Source organism: Sturnira hondurensis, unplaced genomic scaffold, assembly GCF_014824575.4.
Source record: "Sturnira hondurensis isolate 20B ecotype Veracruz unplaced genomic scaffold, ASM1482457v3 Scaffold0002640, whole genome shotgun sequence".
In the NCBI taxonomy this organism is placed as follows: Eukaryota; Metazoa; Chordata; class Mammalia; order Chiroptera; family Phyllostomidae; genus Sturnira; species Sturnira hondurensis.
This window is the reverse complement of record NW_028075271.1, coordinates 1,119,278-1,138,413: the sequence shown is the minus strand read 5'-3', so window position 1 is coordinate 1,138,413 and position 19,136 is coordinate 1,119,278. Positions and strand designations below refer to the sequence as shown.

The window sequence follows — 19,136 nt, the reverse complement described above, 5'->3', positions numbered from 1 at the left end:
TGGAGCGGCTGGCGCGGCCTCACGGGGAGGACGCAGCTGGCAGCAGAGCTCAAAGGTGGCAGGTGCTCCGAGAGGCCCGCCCAGGCCTCGAGCCCAGGGAGGTGGCAGACGCTCACGCCCCAGAGCACGCCTGCACGGGACACACGTGCCCCTCCACACCCACCGTGACACGCCAGCGGCAAGAGGAAAGGTGCTGACTGTACAGCACGCCCGGTCAGCGGGGGCACCTCCTCCCGGCCCCTCTGGGTCTCTGTCCTCGGGCTGGTCTCCAGGACACGCAGCCCAGCGCCCAAACCCCCGCATTCGGGGTGACTGGGGCTGCGGGGCTGGGGGTGGGGCCCTGCATCGGGGCAGGGAAAGCCCAAGCACCTCCCCAGGTTTTTAAAAGTCACGTTTATTACTCTGATCAAAAGTTACTCATACAATACAGCATGGTTTTACAGTGATATTTTATTCCACCAAGTTACATGGCCTGAATGACTAGTTTACGATCCAAGACACTTTTATGTTTTATTGTTTAAAATGATGTGAGTGTCGCAGGGCAGGGAGATCTCAGACAAAAACACTAACTTAACTAAGCAGGAACCTCGTGGTTACAAGGTGGCTCCAGTCGGTCACCCCCCGCCTCCCACAGCAAAGGGGCCCATGCGGCGCCCTGACCCACTTAATGCAAAGGCCGAGCTTGCAAATAATCAGCCCACGATGCTCCAAAGCGAGTGAACCAAACACAAGGCCAAATCTGGAGAGTCCTCTCATTTCCTCTTCTTCGTGGAATACAGCTTTTCTTCCAGTGGGACCGGGACGATCCCTTCACACTCCTTTACTTCCTGGGTCAGAGGGTGCTTTACGATGGTAGGTCTAATCACATCAATGTCTCGAGACAAGTGATCCATTATGCTCTCCACGCTCGCTGTTGGTGCATAGAAATCCACCAAGAAATACCTGCAATAAAAGAAAAATTCGTGAATTCCTACATTCTGAAACATAACACTGCCCCTCTTCTGGTCGATGCCTTCACCCCACTCCTCCCAGACACAGCTGCCCAGCTGCCCAGCCAAACGGAGGTGCAGCGGCCCACCCAGCCCCGTCCCCACGGGCCTGCAGTGAAAACCTGAATCCGGACGCACGCAGGTCGGCAAAGACACTGTGTGACGCTGCGTGCAGCAGGAAACACCACAAAATGTGGTTCGAGTGCGGGTGCAGAGACAGAGTTCGCCGTTCACCAAGACTGAACCTTTCAACAAACCACTAGCTAATGTTTTGTGTGTGAAAATGTCTATTAGGTGGTCTTCCAATTTTCCAGACGATTTTACAAATAACAATGCACCACAGAGGCACAGTTAAGACCATCAGCTACATTTTGCAAACAAAGGAAGAATTAAGAAAGGCTGGGACTTGCCTACGACTCCCTGCACACTCAAAACTGACAAGGAAAATGACTTGAAAAATTATTCCCGTGCCCTAAGGGCAGAAGCAAACATCCAGATTCAGAAGCCCAGGAATTCCACATGAGAAGAACCCAGAGAGACCCACACCAAGACACACTGTAATTAAAATGTCGCAAGTTAAAGACAAGAAGAAAACACTGACAGCATACAGGGGAACTCCCGTCAGACCATCACTGGCAGGTTTCTCGGCAGAAACTGCGGGCCGGGAGGGCGAGGCGCGACGGAGGCCGAGTGCCGAAAGGAAAACACTGCCAACCGAGGATATTCGATGGCAAAGCCATCACTCAGGGTCGAAGAAGAAACGGTTTTCCAGGGAAGCAAAAGCTGAAGGAGTTCATCCCACTCAACCAGCCTTACGAGAAAGGGACTTCTTTAGGCTGTATAGAAGGGGCATTGAATCAGTAACAAGAAAGCATTAAACAATAAATCTCACTGGAAAGGTGGAATATATAGTAAAGCTAATGGACTCATTACTTATAAAGCTAGTAGAAGGTTAAAGACGAAAGCAGCAAACATTATGATTATAACTTGTTAAGGGATACACTAGATGAAAGATGTAAAATGTGACATCAAAAATATAAAATGACCCTGACAGGTATGGCTCAGGGGGTTGGGTGTCGTCCCGAAAAGAGAAAGGTCACTGGTCCAATTCCCAGTCGGGGCACGAGCCTGCAGTCACGCAGTCCACCTGCGCCTTCCCCAGCAGGGTGGTGGCGGTGGGGGCCTCGTCTCCCTGACCTTCCGCATTGTACACCAAGGGGGGGGCGGGCGGGGGGGGGAGAGAAGGTCCTGGAGTCTCGGGTGAGAGAAGAGGTTCAGCATCCTCACGGGGCTGACACTAACACAAAAGAATCTCAGTAAATCTACGGGGAGTTGAGTCACACAGAAAACCGCTGGGAAAATCCCCAGATACCTGAGAACCAAACACATGTCTACAGAACCGACGGGTCACAGGAGAAACCAAAAGGGAGATTAGGAAGCACTCAAACTGACAACAGAGCACATCAGACTGGGGGCACCACTGGGACAGCGCGCGGCTGGAGGTCACAGCCCCAACGCAACGTAAGGACACAAGGGGGTCGGTCCACCCCTGAGTGATCTCAGGTCACACCTGAGAAACTGGAAAAAGAAAAGCAAATCAATGCAAAGTAGGACAAAAAAGAAGGAAAGGAAAGAAAATAGCCTAGATTAGAACAGAAATCCCTGAACAAGGAAACAGAAATATAAGAACATCCATGAAACTCAACACTCATTCATTGTGAGGATCAATAAGATGGATACAACTCTGATCAGACTGGTCAGCAAAAAAGGGAAAAAACAAGTCACCAATATTTAGGAATAAGAGGTGAAATGAGTGTAAGTTTTACAGATCTTAAAAGGATGGTAAAGAAATATCATAAATAATTTTTACAATAAATTTGACAACTTGGCTGAAATTCCTTGAAAAAGAAAAACTATCAAAATTCACTCAAGGAGAAAAGCCTAAACAGCCCTATACCTAGAACAGAAATTAAATTTGTAGTTAAAAACCTTCCCACAAAGAAAACTATAGACCCAAATGGCTTCACTGGTGAATCCTACCAAAGGGTTAAGGAAAAAACACCAATTCTGAGACAAACTGGCCCAGAAAATAGGAAAACTTCTTAACTTGTCCAGTGGGGCCAACCAGCTTGGGGCCAGGACCAGACAAGAAAAGAGGGGTGCAGGGAGACCAACACCCCTCAGGAACATAACGACAAAGTCCTAAACAGAATCAGAGCAGACCGACTCCTATGACACACAGAAGGGACAACGCATCACACCAAGCAGGGTTTAGCCCAAGACAGAAGACTGGTCTGACATTAGAACACCAATGTCAATCACCACATTAACAAACTAAAAAGAAAAGCCATGTAATCCTTCGACAGACACAGAAGAGGAGCATTAACGAAATCCGCACCCGCTCCCGAGATCGCCAGCCTCACACGGAGCATCACCGAAAACCGCGCCGCGGACAGCACGCTGGCTGGCGAGGCTCTGAGCGCTTTCCTGCTGAGACTGGGGACAGGCAAGGGCGGCTGCTTGCACTGCTCCATCATTTTCCTGAAGGTTCTTGCCAGGGCGCTAAGGTCAGAAAAAAAGACATAAAGAAGATGCAAAACTGTCTTTCTTTGCAGATGTCATGACTGGGTGTATTTAAAAAACGGAAGAAATGCATAAAAAGATATTAGACCTGGTGAGCTGAGTAAGATTATTACCTACAAGATTAATACACCAAAAAAATCAACTGCATTTCTACATACGAGCAACAAATAACCACACCTTGAAACGAACGACGAAACCCAGGCACCAACGTGAAGAGAGGTGCGCAAGACCCGCCACTAGAAACCGCGAACGGCTCTGACAGACGTGAAAGAAAACTGACACCAACGGAGAGCTGAGCCTTGCCCATGAGCAGGAAAACCAGGTTCATTTCCATGTCGATTCTTCCAAGTTGATCTGTGCATTCAAAAAAACACTGCAACCAAAAGCACAGCAGACTTTGTCAGAAATTGACAAACTGATTCTGGAGTTCAGACGAAAATTCAAAGAACCTACAAGAGCCAAAATACTAAAGAATGTAGCCAAAAAACTACCACTGCCCAATTTCAGGACTTACCATGAAGCTTGGACAACCGGGCAGCACGGAGCCCACAGAGAGACGCACCGAGCGGCAGAGCGGAGTGCTCGTTGGCAGAGCCAGGCACGAGTGTGCAGAGACGGCGGGGACGGCAGACATGGTGCGGAGGAGCTGCGGTGGGGAAGGGTGGTCCTTTCAAGGGACGGTGCTGCAGCTACTCAATATCCACGTGCAAAAATAAACGTTGACCCGCACTTAATACCACACATACGAGTTAACTCGGAATGGAACACAGGTCTACACATAAAACACAAAGCTATACAACCAGCAGAAACACAAGTACAACTCTTTGTGGCCTTGGTTAAAGCGGATTCCTTAGACACAACACCGAAGTCAAACCCATAAAAGAAAAACACATGGTAAGTTAAACGTCACTCGAATTAAAAGCTGCTTTTTGAAGGACACTACGAAGATAATAAAAAGACAAGCCATGGACTTGGATCTGTAATTGCATGCCCGGTAAAGGACTTGTTTCTAGAATATAAAGAACTTTAAATGTTTGAATTTAGAAAATCTTTGTAAATGGGTGTGAAATTGCACAAGCATTTCACTCGAGATACACAATGGTGAAGAAGTACGAGAAAAGCTGTTTCGTACCATCTGTCATGGGAGAAGCAAAAGTCAAACCACAAAGAGTCGCCTGTTATCGCGGTCAAAGCCAACCGGACGGCCGACACTGCACGTGGATGAGGATGGTGAGAGCCGGCACGGCTCACACTGCCGGTGGGAACGTACAGCCAGCCACTGATCAAGCTGTTCCATTCTGAGGTATTTACCCAGGAAAAGCCGCGCCTGTGTCCGAACAACAACCTGCGTGGCAATGTTCATAGTGGCTTTGCGTCTAATAACCCCAAACTGGAAGCAATGTAAACACCTATCAGCGCAGAAACTGCTACCCCACGAACGGCACACTCCTCAGAAATGCAAAGAAACTCCTGATAAACACTAATGATGACTCTCGTAACAGTTTGACTGGGTGAGAGAAACTAGGGTCAGAGGGAAGTCGGGTTCTAGAACACACAGACGGGTCCGAGTGGAAGAAAGCGGATGGGTGGCTGCTGGAGGCTGGGGACAGGGGCACGGAGGAGACAGGAGGGAACTCTGAGGGTGACCAGTTCTTCAGTTGTGTGACTGAGTGGTCCCATGGGCACACACGTCCAACCTTACGAAACTGCACGAGTGCCCTCTGGAACCATCAGAAAGGGGTGTGGGGAAGTGGGATGGACAGGGCGTGTCGAGGACCTGAGGTGGCACGGTGGTGACAGGAGCAACCACAGCTGAGGACGACCCGGATCCTTGAGAAGCACACCCAGGTCGTGCCAACGCCTCGGCTCCCACTTCTGGGAGCGGTGACACGCACGCAGTGCACTGCAGAGACCACCACGTGAGAGCGCTCTGGGAACCAGACGCCAGCCCACCCACGTCCCCGGGGCGAACCCCGCTCGCTCACTCTGCTCCACACCTCATGCCCACTGGCCCACACACACTTGCCTGGAGCTGGGCTCTGCAACAGACCTGGAAGGTGAGTGTGACCAACCCCCAAGGACCTCCTCCTTGTCAAACATGCCCACTCAACCCACTGCCCACTCCTCCAACCCCCGCACAGCAAGGGCGCCCGGGCTGCAGGCGGGGGACGTCCTCAACACGGCCCCCAGCATCTCTCTCTCTACTTCGTCCATGTGTCCCTTCACTTAGTTTCATCCAATGACTTTCCGACGGCCACGGACAAGTCATGGCTTCGTCTGCTGCCTGCCAGCCCTCCCGCTACACTTACTCCCACGGCAGGCAGTTGTTCCTCGAATGCACACGCATCCCCTTCAAGCTCCTACCGCTCGCTCCTTGCCTGTGGCCTACCCTGGAGGGCCGCCTGCCTCTGGGCGACGACAGAGGCCCGGGCTGGCAGTCCAAGGCGGTGGAAATAGCCTGCGTGACACCGGGGCTGTGGAGGGCAGTGTTTAGCAAGGGCGTGATGCGCTCTGGACACTCTGTAACCCGGCTGTCACCACAGCCAGCTCTAAGTGCTCCCGGTCACCTCCCCCGAAGAAAGTCCACAGGCGGCTCCTTCTCTCGCGCGTTCAGCCCAGTTCAGCCCGCCCTTCCTTACGGTCCAGGATTCCGGCTTCCCCAGCACCCTGTGTGGGGCCAGCAGGCACTGTTTCATCCCGGTTTCCGTCCAACTGCCCCAAGGCGGTTTCTGTAGGCGTGCCTCAGGTACAGACGTGTTTCTAAGAGAACGTGTGTTTGCGGTTGCCAACCACCAGCCCAGCAGCCCACAAACCAACTCTCGGCCTTCCTGAACAGCGTTCTCCATACCCTGGCCGCACCCTGTCACTCCAAGAAATGCACCCAAGCCTCTGAATGCCGTTCTGCGACAGGGAGAGAAATGATACCCAAGGGTGAAAACGAGAAGCCAAATATACCAGAAACCTCTTATTTAAGAAGTTAAATGGGAAGTGTCTACACAAAACTTTCTTTCAAAGTGCCTTTACGCCTTTTCAACAGCCCAAAGCAGAGGCTGATGGGAAGTGAAAGCCAACTCTGCAATCATTCAGGACAGGAGAGAGATTATCCGGCTGGTGTGGGTCCCTCTCCCAGGCAACACCCAGGGCTCTAGCAGCTTTCTCAACCTCTCCCCTCCTGCTCCCGGCCTCTGTGGGGTTGTATGAAGGTTAAGTCCTCAGCTCAAGGTCACTCAGCTACTAAGTGGACACAGCCAGGATTCCAACAGACTGGGTGCCCTGACTCCCAAACAAAGGAGACCGCAGACAGCGGTGGGGCCGATGGGTCACAGGATCTCTGCACCACAGAGTACCCTGCAGGTAAAACCTCCCACCGCCCCACGCTGTGCAGGAGGGAACTGACCGGCGCCAGGTCACAGCATGAGAGGCCGGCCCCAGCCCACAGGGCCCAGCTGTCACCCACAGCTCCTGCTACCTAGCAGACAGCACTTGGAAAGTTTCTCAGGAGTAGAGAGAAGTCCTGGAAGAAGGCCTTGGAAACCCTCTTGTTTGGTTTACTCCCTCTAACCTCTGTCTCTCCCACCAGCCAGGACCCTCCCTGGCAGCCAAGCCCAAACAGGGCTCCGGCCAAAGTGCGAACGAGGCTGGGCCCACGAGTTTGTGCCCACACCACAGCTGCCACAGGCCTCTCATGCTTATCACCCGCTGATCTGTGCCTGGGGCTCACACAAGCAGAGACAGCTTTCACTGCCATGCCCTTATTACGCGACGGAAATTTCCACAGAAGGGCGACCCCACCGCACAGAGAGGGGAGAAGCGGCTCGGAGACACAGAGCCTCCTGCAGGCACACTCCCAGCTGCCAGCTGAACTTCTTACCTCCCCCTCCCAGGAAACCAGTGGCCTCTCCCACCACGGGAGGAGCAAGCAGAGCCCTGCAGAAACCCGTCTGCCTCAGAGGGCCAAGCGCAAGGTCAGGGGTCCATGTGGCTACCCCACACAGGATGACTATGACCGAGCCCGGCTGCTGCCACTGCACACGCTTTGTTCTCACCTCTTCATCTTGGGAAAACTGCACCGGTCAGTTAACACTCACGTGGGCAAACCCCAGCTGGAGGCCAAGCAGACAGAAGCACATATGGCCTTGACCTCTGGGCACAGTCTAGCAGCTGGGGAAGGACTCCCAGGGCATTGTGTGAGCAGAAACCTGGGCCCCACTCCCTGCCAGGTCTCCCACCTCCACAGCAGGTGGCAGTGACGCGGGGGTCACGGGCAGCCAGCACCCAACTGCTGGGCTCTCCTAATGACAGATGACCTGGGGGGCGACCACGAGACTTTCCATAGACAGGAGGGCACCGAGCGCAGCCCTGGACCTCCATCTTCACACGTGAAGGGAGTGAGGCCAAGGAAACCGCACCTCCCAGCTGCAGGTCTCACAGCTTCAGACTCCTAAAAGGGCCTCCCCCACGACAGCAAAGCCCTAGCAGACCTGCGGTAACAGGAGCCAGGTGGACAAAGTGACCTTGACACTCCCCCCGCACCCCTCCCTCCATGCTACTGAAGGTTGCCATGGAGAACCTGTTCTGAAATTCAGACGAGCTGCTTGCAGGAGTACAAGGCCTCTGCCCCGTCCCCACCCCGAGAAAAGGGAGGAGCCCCTTCAAGTTGTGTCTCCCCTGCGTGGTTCTCCCTCAGCAACCCCTCCACCCGGTCGTCAGCGCCACAACCAAGCTCCTCCTTTTCTACGGAGCAGCACTTGACCTTCAGACAGCACCAGCTCTGCAGCAGTGGAGGTGAGGAGCTGACTGACCCAGGAAGGGGAGAAAGGACAGCAAAGGTTCAGCATGGTGACGCGTGTCTCATCACAGATTCCGTGCTCCCAAGCTGGATGAACAGCGAATCATTTCACAGCTGAAACGTGCCCATTCGGTCTCCGAAACCAGAGCTTAACCCACAATCGCATTTCTTAGATGCACCAACCACCACACCCTCCACCACCTCGGATGAAACCACCCAGTGACCTAAAGGACCCAGAGAAATGGCCTCCCTGGGCTGACTGCGTGCACGTTGTGAACCTCCACCCCAGCGGGGGCAGCCCGTGGCTCAACCCCTCGGTCAGACACAAGCTACACAGACCGCCCAGGACTGCCAGCCCCTCAGCACTGAGGGGGGAAACATGTCTTCCTGCAGTGCCCCCAAATGTAAAGGCTGTACTTGGTTTTTATTCCACTTGCCTCAACCCCATATTTACAAGTTTCCCAGAGAAAGCGCTTGCCTGGATTTGAGCTATATTCTCTGTCTGTCACGGTCTCACACTCTCGCTCACAGCCTCCCCTGCCCCCAGCAGACAAGTGGAAATTTCCAGCGAGCGAGCGCTCAGTGCTCAGTGGGTGGGGTGTGTGGGGGAGGGGAGGGGCTGGAGGCCAAAGCGTCTGGGAGCCTTTTGGAAGATGGCAAACAGACCCACGTGGGTGCCCTGGGCTGGCTCTAGGCTTCTCGGGGGCTGTGGATGACCCCCCACCACGGCCCTCTGTGTGCAAGAACTCCGTTTCTCTGGACGCCTGCCAGGACTCACACGTGTGAACAGTCACTGAACCTGGCTCAGAATCCTCACAAACCGTGGGGCACCGCCACTGCAGAGGCGCCGCCGTGGCCACCGCAGCCCTGCCCCGAAAGCCCACTGTGGAGTCCTACACGCAGAGCGGGGCCGGGCGCCGGCCCGCTGGCCTTCACGCCGGCAGGCATGTGCGGGAAGGCGGGCGCGCTCGCCCACAGGAAAACTACAGAAGAGAATCAACCCCCCCAGCGAGGGTGCCAGCTCTCTCAGAGTAAGATGCAGACTTATTCGGGAGCGAGTCAGTAAAATTCCGCTGGTGCACCACAGACCCAGTTATTTCCACCCTTCTGTACACCCGTCAATAGAAGGGAGTCTGAGACTCGGCCAGCAGGTCTTCACTATTCGCACCTACTCACACTTCAGCACTGGGGAGGCAGCCCTGTCTCACTGCAGTCAGACCGGACCTGGAGACACAGCTGCAGCCAACCTGGAGTGTCCGCTCACACACATGCATGGGCCCTGACTCTCTGGCCCCCGCCCCTGCTCGGGCAACACGCAGCCCCAGTCCAGCCACATGCAGCGGAAAGAGGGCCCCGAACCAGCACTTGCAGCCCAGGTCCCACACTGAGGGGCTTCTGGCAGGGTGACTGCCTCTGGGGCCCAGCAGGGTCTGGGTGGGCATCTGGCCCTTCCGCACCTGCCGCACCGCCCCTCGTACACTCTGAGGAGTGCAGAGAGAACGCTCCGCCACACCTCGCCCTTTCGGCAGACTAAGGAAGTTGTCCGGGGAGCATGGGAAGGTGCGAAGGCCAGAAAACCCAGGGGTCCTGCCAGAGACCACGGCAAATGCAGGGCTGAGAAGGAACCCCAGTCCCTAGAAGAACCCGCGGCTCCAAGCCCTGCTCCAGTGCTCTCCAGGCGCTGCCCGGCGACAGCAGGTGGGGGCAGGGCCGAAGCCTCCATTGCAACGCTGGTCCGAGAGACTCAGGCGTCCTCAGCACCCCAGCCCGGTCCAAACGGCAACAGGGGCACCTGGTCAACATCTGTGCTCCTAAAAGTCACAGCACCTGGGGGACAGCTGACATGGCAAGTGACTTCTCCTGGCAAACAGTCTTGACTGGTGACAGCAGTCTGAAATACCACCCTGCCCTGATAAAGGTGACCTGGCCCAGGCTCCACCCGGCTGCCAGCTGCAGGACAGAGCAGCGCCTTTTTCAAGTCCCCACCCGAGGATTTATTTACTGATTTCAGTGCGGGGAGGGGTGAGAGAGAGAAAACACATCGATGAGCTACCTCCTGTATGTGCCCTGACCAGGGATCAAACCTGCAACCTAGGCACCCGCCCTGACTGGAAATCGAACTCGCAACCTTTTGGTGCACAGGACAATGCTCCAACCAACTCTTCCACCCCCCGAGATGGAGCTGAGTAAGTCTCTGTGGATCTGCCTGAGAACTTGACCACCATGTTAAGTTGTTCCAAAGACAAAATTGGTACCCAGGTACAAACAACAAACTTACAAATGTCTTCAATGTCACCCATTTCTGAAGTGGGGACTGACCAAATTAAGATTTGCACTAAAACGACTTTTTTTTTTTTTGCATAAGCTACATACACAGACCTGATGTAGTAATAAACACTAGGTACCACTCCCAGTGTACCGCCCCTGAAGTAGTAGGAGCTCCCCTACCTCCGTGCTTTCCTCCCCGCGCCTTCCTCCCAGGCCGCTGTGGCGTGTGTAGCAGAGGTGCTTCTGGGGAGCTGGGGAGCGGGTGGGAGAAGGGCAGAGACAACCACCCAACAAGACAGGACATGGCTGCAACAGAAAAGCCTGGCTGTGGGCCTGGGCCAGGTGGCCCCCTACTGTGCTGGGCCCTTGCCCTTTTCTTTTTTAAATTTTTATATATTGATTTTACAGACAGAGAGAGGAAGGGAGGGAAAGAGGGGGCAAAGGAGAAAGAGAGAGACATTGATCTGTTGTTTCACTCACTGACGCGTTCATTGGTTGACTCTTGTATGTGCCCTGACCAGGGATTGAACCTGCAAGCTTGGCACATCAGGATGACGTCTGAACCAACTGAGCTACCCAGTCAGGTCCCTGACTCACTTGAAACTCCTTGAGATCAGCAACCGCAGCAAGCACGAGAACTGCCCTGAGACGCAGGAGCAGCACTAGGCCACACCACTCTCCCCATAAAGTGTGAAAGCGGCAGACGTACGGCACCAGCAGCAGCACCACGCAAGGCGAGTCCTCGGAGGGAGTCCACCGGGGCTCGGGGAGCCAGCCACTCACCGGCTCTCCCAGCCCAGCCTCAGGACGCAGACCAGGGCCCATCACAGTGACCGACTGCGTGCACCTCCTGTGGCCTGGGACAGCGACCCTGCATGTAACCGGCCACAGAGATGCCGCAGTTTTCAGTGGGGCACACGTGTGTGGCTAGCGTGGCACAGACCACACTTTGGAAAACGTTACCTTACAAACCAAATAAACAGCTGACACTGATTCAGCCCAGAAAAACAAGCTGAAAATGGGAAGCTCCCCAATGGGGGCCAGCACTGTCCCTGTGTCTATGTGCAACACACACGCACGCACGCTTTAAGAGTGTTGCTTCTCCTTTGCTGGGGCATCCAAGAGAACAGAGGGGCAGAAACACCCCCTTACATACAGATGAGCTACCAACGGCGGCCCAGAGCTCATGGGACACACACACGCACCCTGTCAGGCCCCGGGAGTATGGGCTTCGTTCTGGCCCAGCTCCGGGTAACTTTCCAGAATCTGAATCTGTCCTGCCCACAGAAGATCACTATACTGCTCGTCCACAGAGGCCTGAAGACTAAACTTGTTAGTGCAGAGGGTCTCAGTGTAAGGTCCGCAGAGAGCAGCAGCAGCAGCAGCAGGCCCCGGCACCCAGGCCCAGTGAGTAAGAGGGTGTGGGGAGCGCTGGTCACACCCACGCTCGGCGCAGGCAGGCGCAGCCCTGAGAGCATGCGGCGGCCAGAAGACCAACCCCTCCACCCCCACTACTGCCCCCATGCTCTCCATCAGGGCCCCTGGCCGCCTGTTCCTGACCAAATGCAGGCACACCTCTTTAAACACAGAGGCAAAAGGGTTCATAGCCTTGCTGTTAAGGCCAAACCCCTTTGTGGTTAAGTTTTATAAAAAAAATGTTATACATACAACCTCTATCCCTTGCTGTTACTGTGACTCTGGAAGAGAAACAGACGCTATGTGTTTTGTGTTGCCTAGCAACGCTGAGGCACTCTCCTCAGAGGTGTTCTGGGGAGCAGAACACTTGGCACGGAACCAGGCGAGGCCATAGGAAGAGAAGTGTGGGCCCCGTCTTGGGGGGAGCCTCTACCCGGCCCGTCACAGGACCGCACTGCGCAGGACCACAGGTTCCACATGCCTGGATGCAACACCCAGAGGGTCACAAAGCATCTCTCCAGAGCATATTTCCTGGGGTCCCCGCACCAACGTGGGAGGGACTGTCACCACCCGAGGTCAGTGTCCCAGGACCCAGAAACCAAAGAAGCTTCATGACAAGCTCAAGGACACACCGTCACCACAGAGAGTTCTCCTCCTGGGCCCTGTCCACCACCAAAACCACAGAGCCCGCCTCCCACTCCCCAGAAACCGAACAAGAGGAGAGTCTCCCCCCAAACCGGAAACCAGGCGCAGAGAAAAGACAGCACCAGGGCTTCAAGAAGCTTCATGCCAACTCGACAAACTGGTCTCACGGAATTTCTATTAAGGATGATTTGAGGAAATCACTGCATACTATGAGAAAGAATTCCATCACAAAAAACTGTGACTGGTTGAGTAGATAAAGGTGGATTAGGCTGTCCCTGGCTGGTATAGTTCAGTGGCCTGAGCGCCACTCTGAAAACCGAAGGGTCGCTGGTTCGATTCCCAGTCAGGATACATGCCTGGGTTGTGTGCCAGGTGCCCAGTAGGAGGCACACATGAGGCAACCACACATTGATGTTTCTCCCCCTCTCTCTCTCCCTCCCTTCCCCTTTCTCTAAAAACAAATAAATAAAATCTTTTTTTTAAGGAAGGTGGATCAGGCTGGATTAGGTTCTCATTATACATTTTGCTTGTTATCTACAACCTACACACCTGCACAGAGTGCGCTGAGTCTGTGAACCACGCTCTGCTCACCGTGGTGGTTTCAAGGCCAAAGTTAAAGAAGTGCCTGAAAAACCACACTGAGGGTCACGGGAAGAAGCTCCCCACAACCAAAGGCCCCTAACACCGTCGCCCCTGGCACGGACCCCACCCCCAGGGCCGGGACTGCCCACCGCCTCCCGCCTCTGAAGCCCCCCATCACCTGACCCAGCCCCGGGCACCCCCACCCCCCGGCGGGACCCTGGCTGTGGAGCTGTGACGGTCTCCCAGACGGACTCATTAACGAGCACTCTTCACGGAGCTGCGCAAAGGCGTCCTCAGCGGCGCGCCACGGAGCTTACCCGCCTCTGCTGTGCCGCTGGCTGTGGGTGGACATCCGGTAAGGAAGCGCGCGTTCACCCAGGTTTTCCAAGGTCCTCACTATCGCCCCTCTGTCCATCAGGGCTCCGAGCGTCCGTCTCAGAGCAGCGGCGGTCTCTGGCTGGTTGGTTTTGTTGTTTTTAAAAAGAAGAAGAAAACACGTCAGATCAGTGTAAGAACTAGAATGATTAAGTCTGGTCACAAGAGCTCTACCGTTAGAAAACTCTGGGTAGAGCAACAGAAACTATTTCTGGCTATCTTACATTTTTAAAAAAGGGAGAGAGGAAGGGAGGGAGAGACAGAGAGAGAGACTGACAGTTGTGAAGATGTGCAATAGCTCACAGGTGCGAAGGAAAATCTGAAGAATCGGCCTCGGAGAGTGCGGGACCAGAGCAGCTCCAGGGGTCTGGGAGGCGGGAACTAACGGGCGGCTTCTTCACAGCACCGTGGCGGGAGGGATGGCGCCGGTCACTGTCAGTCCTTGCATCCCGTGCCTCGGGACAAACTCCAGAGAAGGAGCACCCTCTCGGCAGGATGCTGGCCACCCCCGCAGAACCCCAGCTGGTGGGAAAAGCGGTCACTCCCCAAGAAAAGGCAGGAGACTGTAACCACAGGTGGGAAAGGACGAGTAAGACCCAGTCTCTGCCCTGTGGAGCTCACAACCTAACAAAGGGGTTAATACAAAACACCAGGAAGACGACCAGAGGAGAGGGCAGAGCACAGAAAGGGACAGAGGGACCGGAGAGGAGTGGAAGGAGAAGGCACGTTCAGCGGAGAGGGGTGTCTCTGATGAAGGCTTGCTTGAGAGAAGCCCTGAGAACGACCACAGGAGGTTCCCAGAGCAAAGACTGGGCACCAAGTGAAGGAGCCAGGGCAAGAGGCAGGAATGAAACGGGATGGTCAGGAGTCCCACTGCAGGGGCTCAGGACGAGCGCTGCTGAGAAGGAAGATCCTAGGGTGGGCACAAGTACGTAAATGCTAAATGCCCATTATAAAAACAATCCAAACAACAGAAAAACCCACCACCGAGAGAGAAAGCCTTGACACATCTTGCTAAATCTCTTTCCAGGCAGCTCTCTGCAGATACACCCAGAGAAAACTGTCGAAGGGGCTCCTGCGAGACGTGGACAAGGGTGGTGTGGCTGAAGGGGCCCCAGCGTGCAGTGGCTGGGACAGCCTGAAGCAGCTGGCAGAAGACAGGGACGTGTGCCTTTGGCTCGGTGCACCAGCAAGGCGGGCTGTACTGCACACTCGGTGGCCATCTGCGGGAAGGCTCTCTGAGACCCCCAGAGCAGGACATCACTGAGGAGGGCGTAGGGTGGGAAGAAAAGGTCAGCAGAACATCGGGGAGCACACACATTTGGGGGCTGACAAGAGGGCGTGAAGCCAGAGAAGCAAATAGGAAAGGCACAAAGAATCCGAGGGAAGCCGGGCCTGCCTTGTCATAGACACAGAGGGAGCCACCCCGGGACAGACGGAGGACGGCAGGGAGGGAAAGCCATGGCTTGGGGACTCGGCAAGATGGGCCAGAAGGCTGGACGCGGGTCTGCAGGGTGGACACGGCAGTGAAGGGAACGTGTCAGCACTGGAGGGGCGAGGAAGTGTGAGCAAAGTGTTTTAGGGAAGAGAAAATGTGAGCGTGCTCATTTGTTAAAGGGAAAACGAACCAGGCAAGAGGATACAATGTGACATGCAATGACAATGACAACGGTGGCAGCTGTGATTTACAGGGTGACTGCTCTACACTGGAACTGGTCCAGGGTTTATTGTTACGTGTGTCATCTTGACCGAAACGTGAAAGTTTACAGGCTTGGAACCGGGGCCTCCGGGAGCCACCGGGACTGAGAGGAGCGCCAGGCACCAGACGCACAGAGGGGCCGGGGGCATGGAGGGGCCCGGGCGAGGGAAGGAGCACAAAGCAAGTCAGTGGGGGAGGGGACGCCAGGGGACACCTTGGTGAGAAAGGAACAGAAGTGAAGGGGTGCGAGCAACGAGGTCCTGACATGCAGGAGTCAGCTAAGGAAACGCTGCCTTCTGATGGCCCGCGGGGACCAGGCAGGAACACCGAACGCGTGCACATGTGTGTCCCAGAAGCAGAGAAAGCCCACGGTCCCTGTAAACAGTCTCGCTCACGGACACTACTAACACGCCATGGACGCACCCAATGTTAGCGAAAGGCTTGGAAATAAAACGGTCGCTCTCCCTCCACACGGTAGCCCACTAGGGTTGAAAAAGCCCTACTGAAAACTGCTTACATATCTAACCGACCTTATGATAAAACAACCCCCCTGAAACCAATAAAAACAGGGGCCCGAGTCCCTCACGCGGACACCAGCCAGGGGAGCGCCTGCCTGTGGCGACCACCCCTGTGGCCGTGCGCAGCTCCGAGCGGTGACTCTTCCTGCACCACATTACTCGGGCGCTCCCGCAGCTCTGCAGAGGCCGGTCACTAACAGCAGGGTAGTGGTTCACTTCACTGAAAACGCCATTTCCTCACCTGGTATTGCATCAATGAACTCGTGATGAGGTGGGTGAACAGTCCATCCAAATGAGAGGATGAGCGTGTTTTGAAGACCCAACTTTCACTGATTACTACCAGTCTCCTGATTCGCCACCCAAATCACACATTTTGACTTCAGTTTGAGCTATTAAAAAGGAACATAATCTCAATACCTCTTGTCTTGCTTAAATTCCCACTCAAGCATTTATAGTACAAAGTAAGGGCTTGTGAAAGAAAAGATTTTCTTCTGCTCAAAAAGGGGGAGTAACTTAAGACAATATTGAAACATTGTGTTTGACGTCGGTAGTAGGGCCGCACTGACTCACACTGACTCACTTCACCTCGACTTCAAATCACCCAACAGTCGGAAAAAGAGAGATGAAGGAGGGCGAAAGCCATAACCAGCCTGCTGGTCCCGGGTCATGGCCCTCGTCACTGTGAACCACACCAGGGCCTGTGGCCGAATCTGGCTCGCCACCCATCTGTGCCAACACCGCTCTACGGGGACATGGACAGCTCAGGCAGTGCCACCATGTCCCGGCACTCCTGCTGAAGGCAGACCAGCGAGGACAGAAGTGACCCCGCGTGGCCCCCAAGCCCACACCACCACTGCCGCTGACTTCCATGCTGCACCACACAGGGCTGCAAGCTTGCACATGTCGGCAGGATGTCCCAGCCATCGGTGGGTCTCCGCAAACTTGCAGGTCCACCTGCCCAGAGCTCATAGCCTGATAAACCCCGGAGGCCAACTTCAACTTCCCTCGTTTGGGCCAACTACTGAGAGGTCTATGAAAACTAAAGTTCAAACCATGTGTGCTCACCCCAACACGATGTTCAACATGAAACCTGAGGCCACGAGGAGCAAGTGGCCTCACCACCACAGTCTCACTTGATGAAGTGGCTTCAGCCCCACCTCTGCCGGGCCTCTCCCCACACCGGGAAGCAGCTCTGCCCCGCCCCACACTGCCCATTTGCCGAGCTACGGAGCGGAAACCATGAGCGACTGCGAACGGGCACGAGGGACAGTGGGTTCCAGCCCCAGCTCCTTCACTTGTGGGCTGGTGAGACAACCCCAAGAGACTACCAAACCCGCCACCGTGAGATCTGCGCCTTGTCTCCTCACGAGCTGGCCAAGTGGCTTCCAGTGAGTTTCCGGCCCGGACCCGGTCACGGGACCCACATGCTCATCGCCGTTCTCAGAACATGAGGGGGCAAGGACCCCTCTCTCCACGCATGCCTGGCTGACATCTGTCCTCGTCCCCATTGCCCTGCACTGCCCCGCCGCTGCCAGGAGCCCTTCGGGGCACTCCCATTCCCTCCTGCATGAGCCGTAGCTCATGCCAACATTCAAATACCTTTTGTCACCAGAACTCAGGCTTCAGGGGACCAAGGACGGTTGCTGGTCTCAGACACAACCACGTTCCCAAAGCCTCAACAGTCCACATCACTGACAGTGCTGGGAGCGGCTGTTAAGTAAATAAAGGTGTCACTTGTGCATCCTAAGAGGGTCTCTTGCTTACTCAGCCCTGTTTTTTCTGCAAGAGCCCCAAGTTTCCAAGCACCTCCGACGCAGTTGGAGCCACCGTGTCTGTGCAGCGGAGCTCTCTGCCAGGGCGGGGCACAGCACGGAGCTGAAGAGCAGTGCTGCTGTCTTTCTCCTTACTCCACGCAGTGCCAAAATGCTGTTAATGCTAACATTTTGTTGGGAAGAATCCAAAATTCATCTAAATGTGAAACTAAATATTTCACCTATTTCAAAAATATCAAGTTCAAATATATATATATAAACATTAAGCTTACATAGTTCTAATTATTTACTGGTAAAACATTATCCAAAAAAATTACACTAAACAATACTTTAAAAAAGAAAATTCACCCTACACACAATTAAAATCAATTTTTGACATTATTAATTATTGAAATCACTGGTATTCAGTTTACAAAAGAAGACTTAGAGGAAAACCCAACAGCTAAGTTACTATCTACAGGGTTACCATGCAAAAAAATACGTATTATTTTTTCACAGGATACCAAGGGTTAACATGGACTCAAAGGGTAGAAATGACAGAGAAACCAACCAACGAAGCCTCTGGGGAAGCGGAAACCCCTGTCCAAGAGCTGCAGCCGGGGACGCACGGCACCTGCCCCGGGGTGGACTGACCCGAACCCCCAGCACCACAGGGGCGCAGAGGCAGCCAGCAATACTGGGCGGGGGATGGGGGGGAGATTGCTGACTTGGGCTGTCCCTGCCAAGGTGAAGCTCCAAGGCTGTCCGGCACCATGCATCACCCTGAAGTCACTCGGAAACCAAGCTGGCTTTTCAGGGACACTACAAAGTGCACACGGTGAGGAAGACATTGAGGACAAGCCAGTTTATACTAAGGCCACAGGTGATTCACTCAAGGTTGCTTTGGTAATGATCCCCTGGTCCCTGGGGAGCCCCAGCTCCCAGACCACAGTTTGAAAACTGCAGTTCTAGAGATTCTAATGGGCAAAGTTTCTACAATGAAGGTGAGAGCAAAGAGACAGGACAAATAAAAGACCATGTATCCCCACTTGCCCCCCTAAAACCCCCATTCAGTGAGGTTATTTAAGCCAAGGATCTGTGGAAGCCCCAGAAACACCACCAATGATCAGTGACCAGTATCTAACCTAATTAAACATACTTCCATCCCAGAGGAGAAGATCATCAACCAAATTACCTTGGAAATAGACTCTGGCAGAAACAGTTTTGAGCAGGGCCCCTTGGGTGCACCCAATGTCCCTCCGACACCCTCACAGTCCACCAAGACACAAAAGCTCCGAGAAGCCACGCACACTGGCACGTGGCATCTGCTCCTGCCTCCCTCCCTCTATGGGAAGCTGCAAGCAGGGCTGCCAGGATCAGCAGGCTCTAAGGAAGGCGGAGCTGGGTCAGAAAACTGTCTGTGAAGATGTACATGACTTTCCATTCTCTTTAAATCTCTTTTTAAGCTTTTACTTATGTATTTTAAGAGAGAGGGGGAGGGAGGAAGGAAGAGAGGAAAAG

The 19,136-nt window shown here is 54.3% G+C and overlaps 1 protein-coding gene across 1 annotated transcript in view; it reads right to left on the bottom strand.

The window, feature by feature from the left end:
- Window positions 1-431: 431 nt before the first annotated feature.
- The window catches only part of MRPS6 (mitochondrial ribosomal protein S6), a 56,381-nt gene continuing 37,676 nt past the window's right edge, over window positions 432-19,136 (bottom strand). The window contains exons 2-3 of the mRNA XM_037040589.1: window positions 13,590-13,729; window positions 432-942 (exon numbers count right to left, since the gene is read on the bottom strand). Coding sequence (XP_036896484.1) covers window positions 753-942; window positions 13,590-13,729 — 330 coding nt within the window. The 3' untranslated portion in view covers window positions 432-752. The remainder of the gene's footprint in view (window positions 943-13,589; window positions 13,730-19,136) is intronic.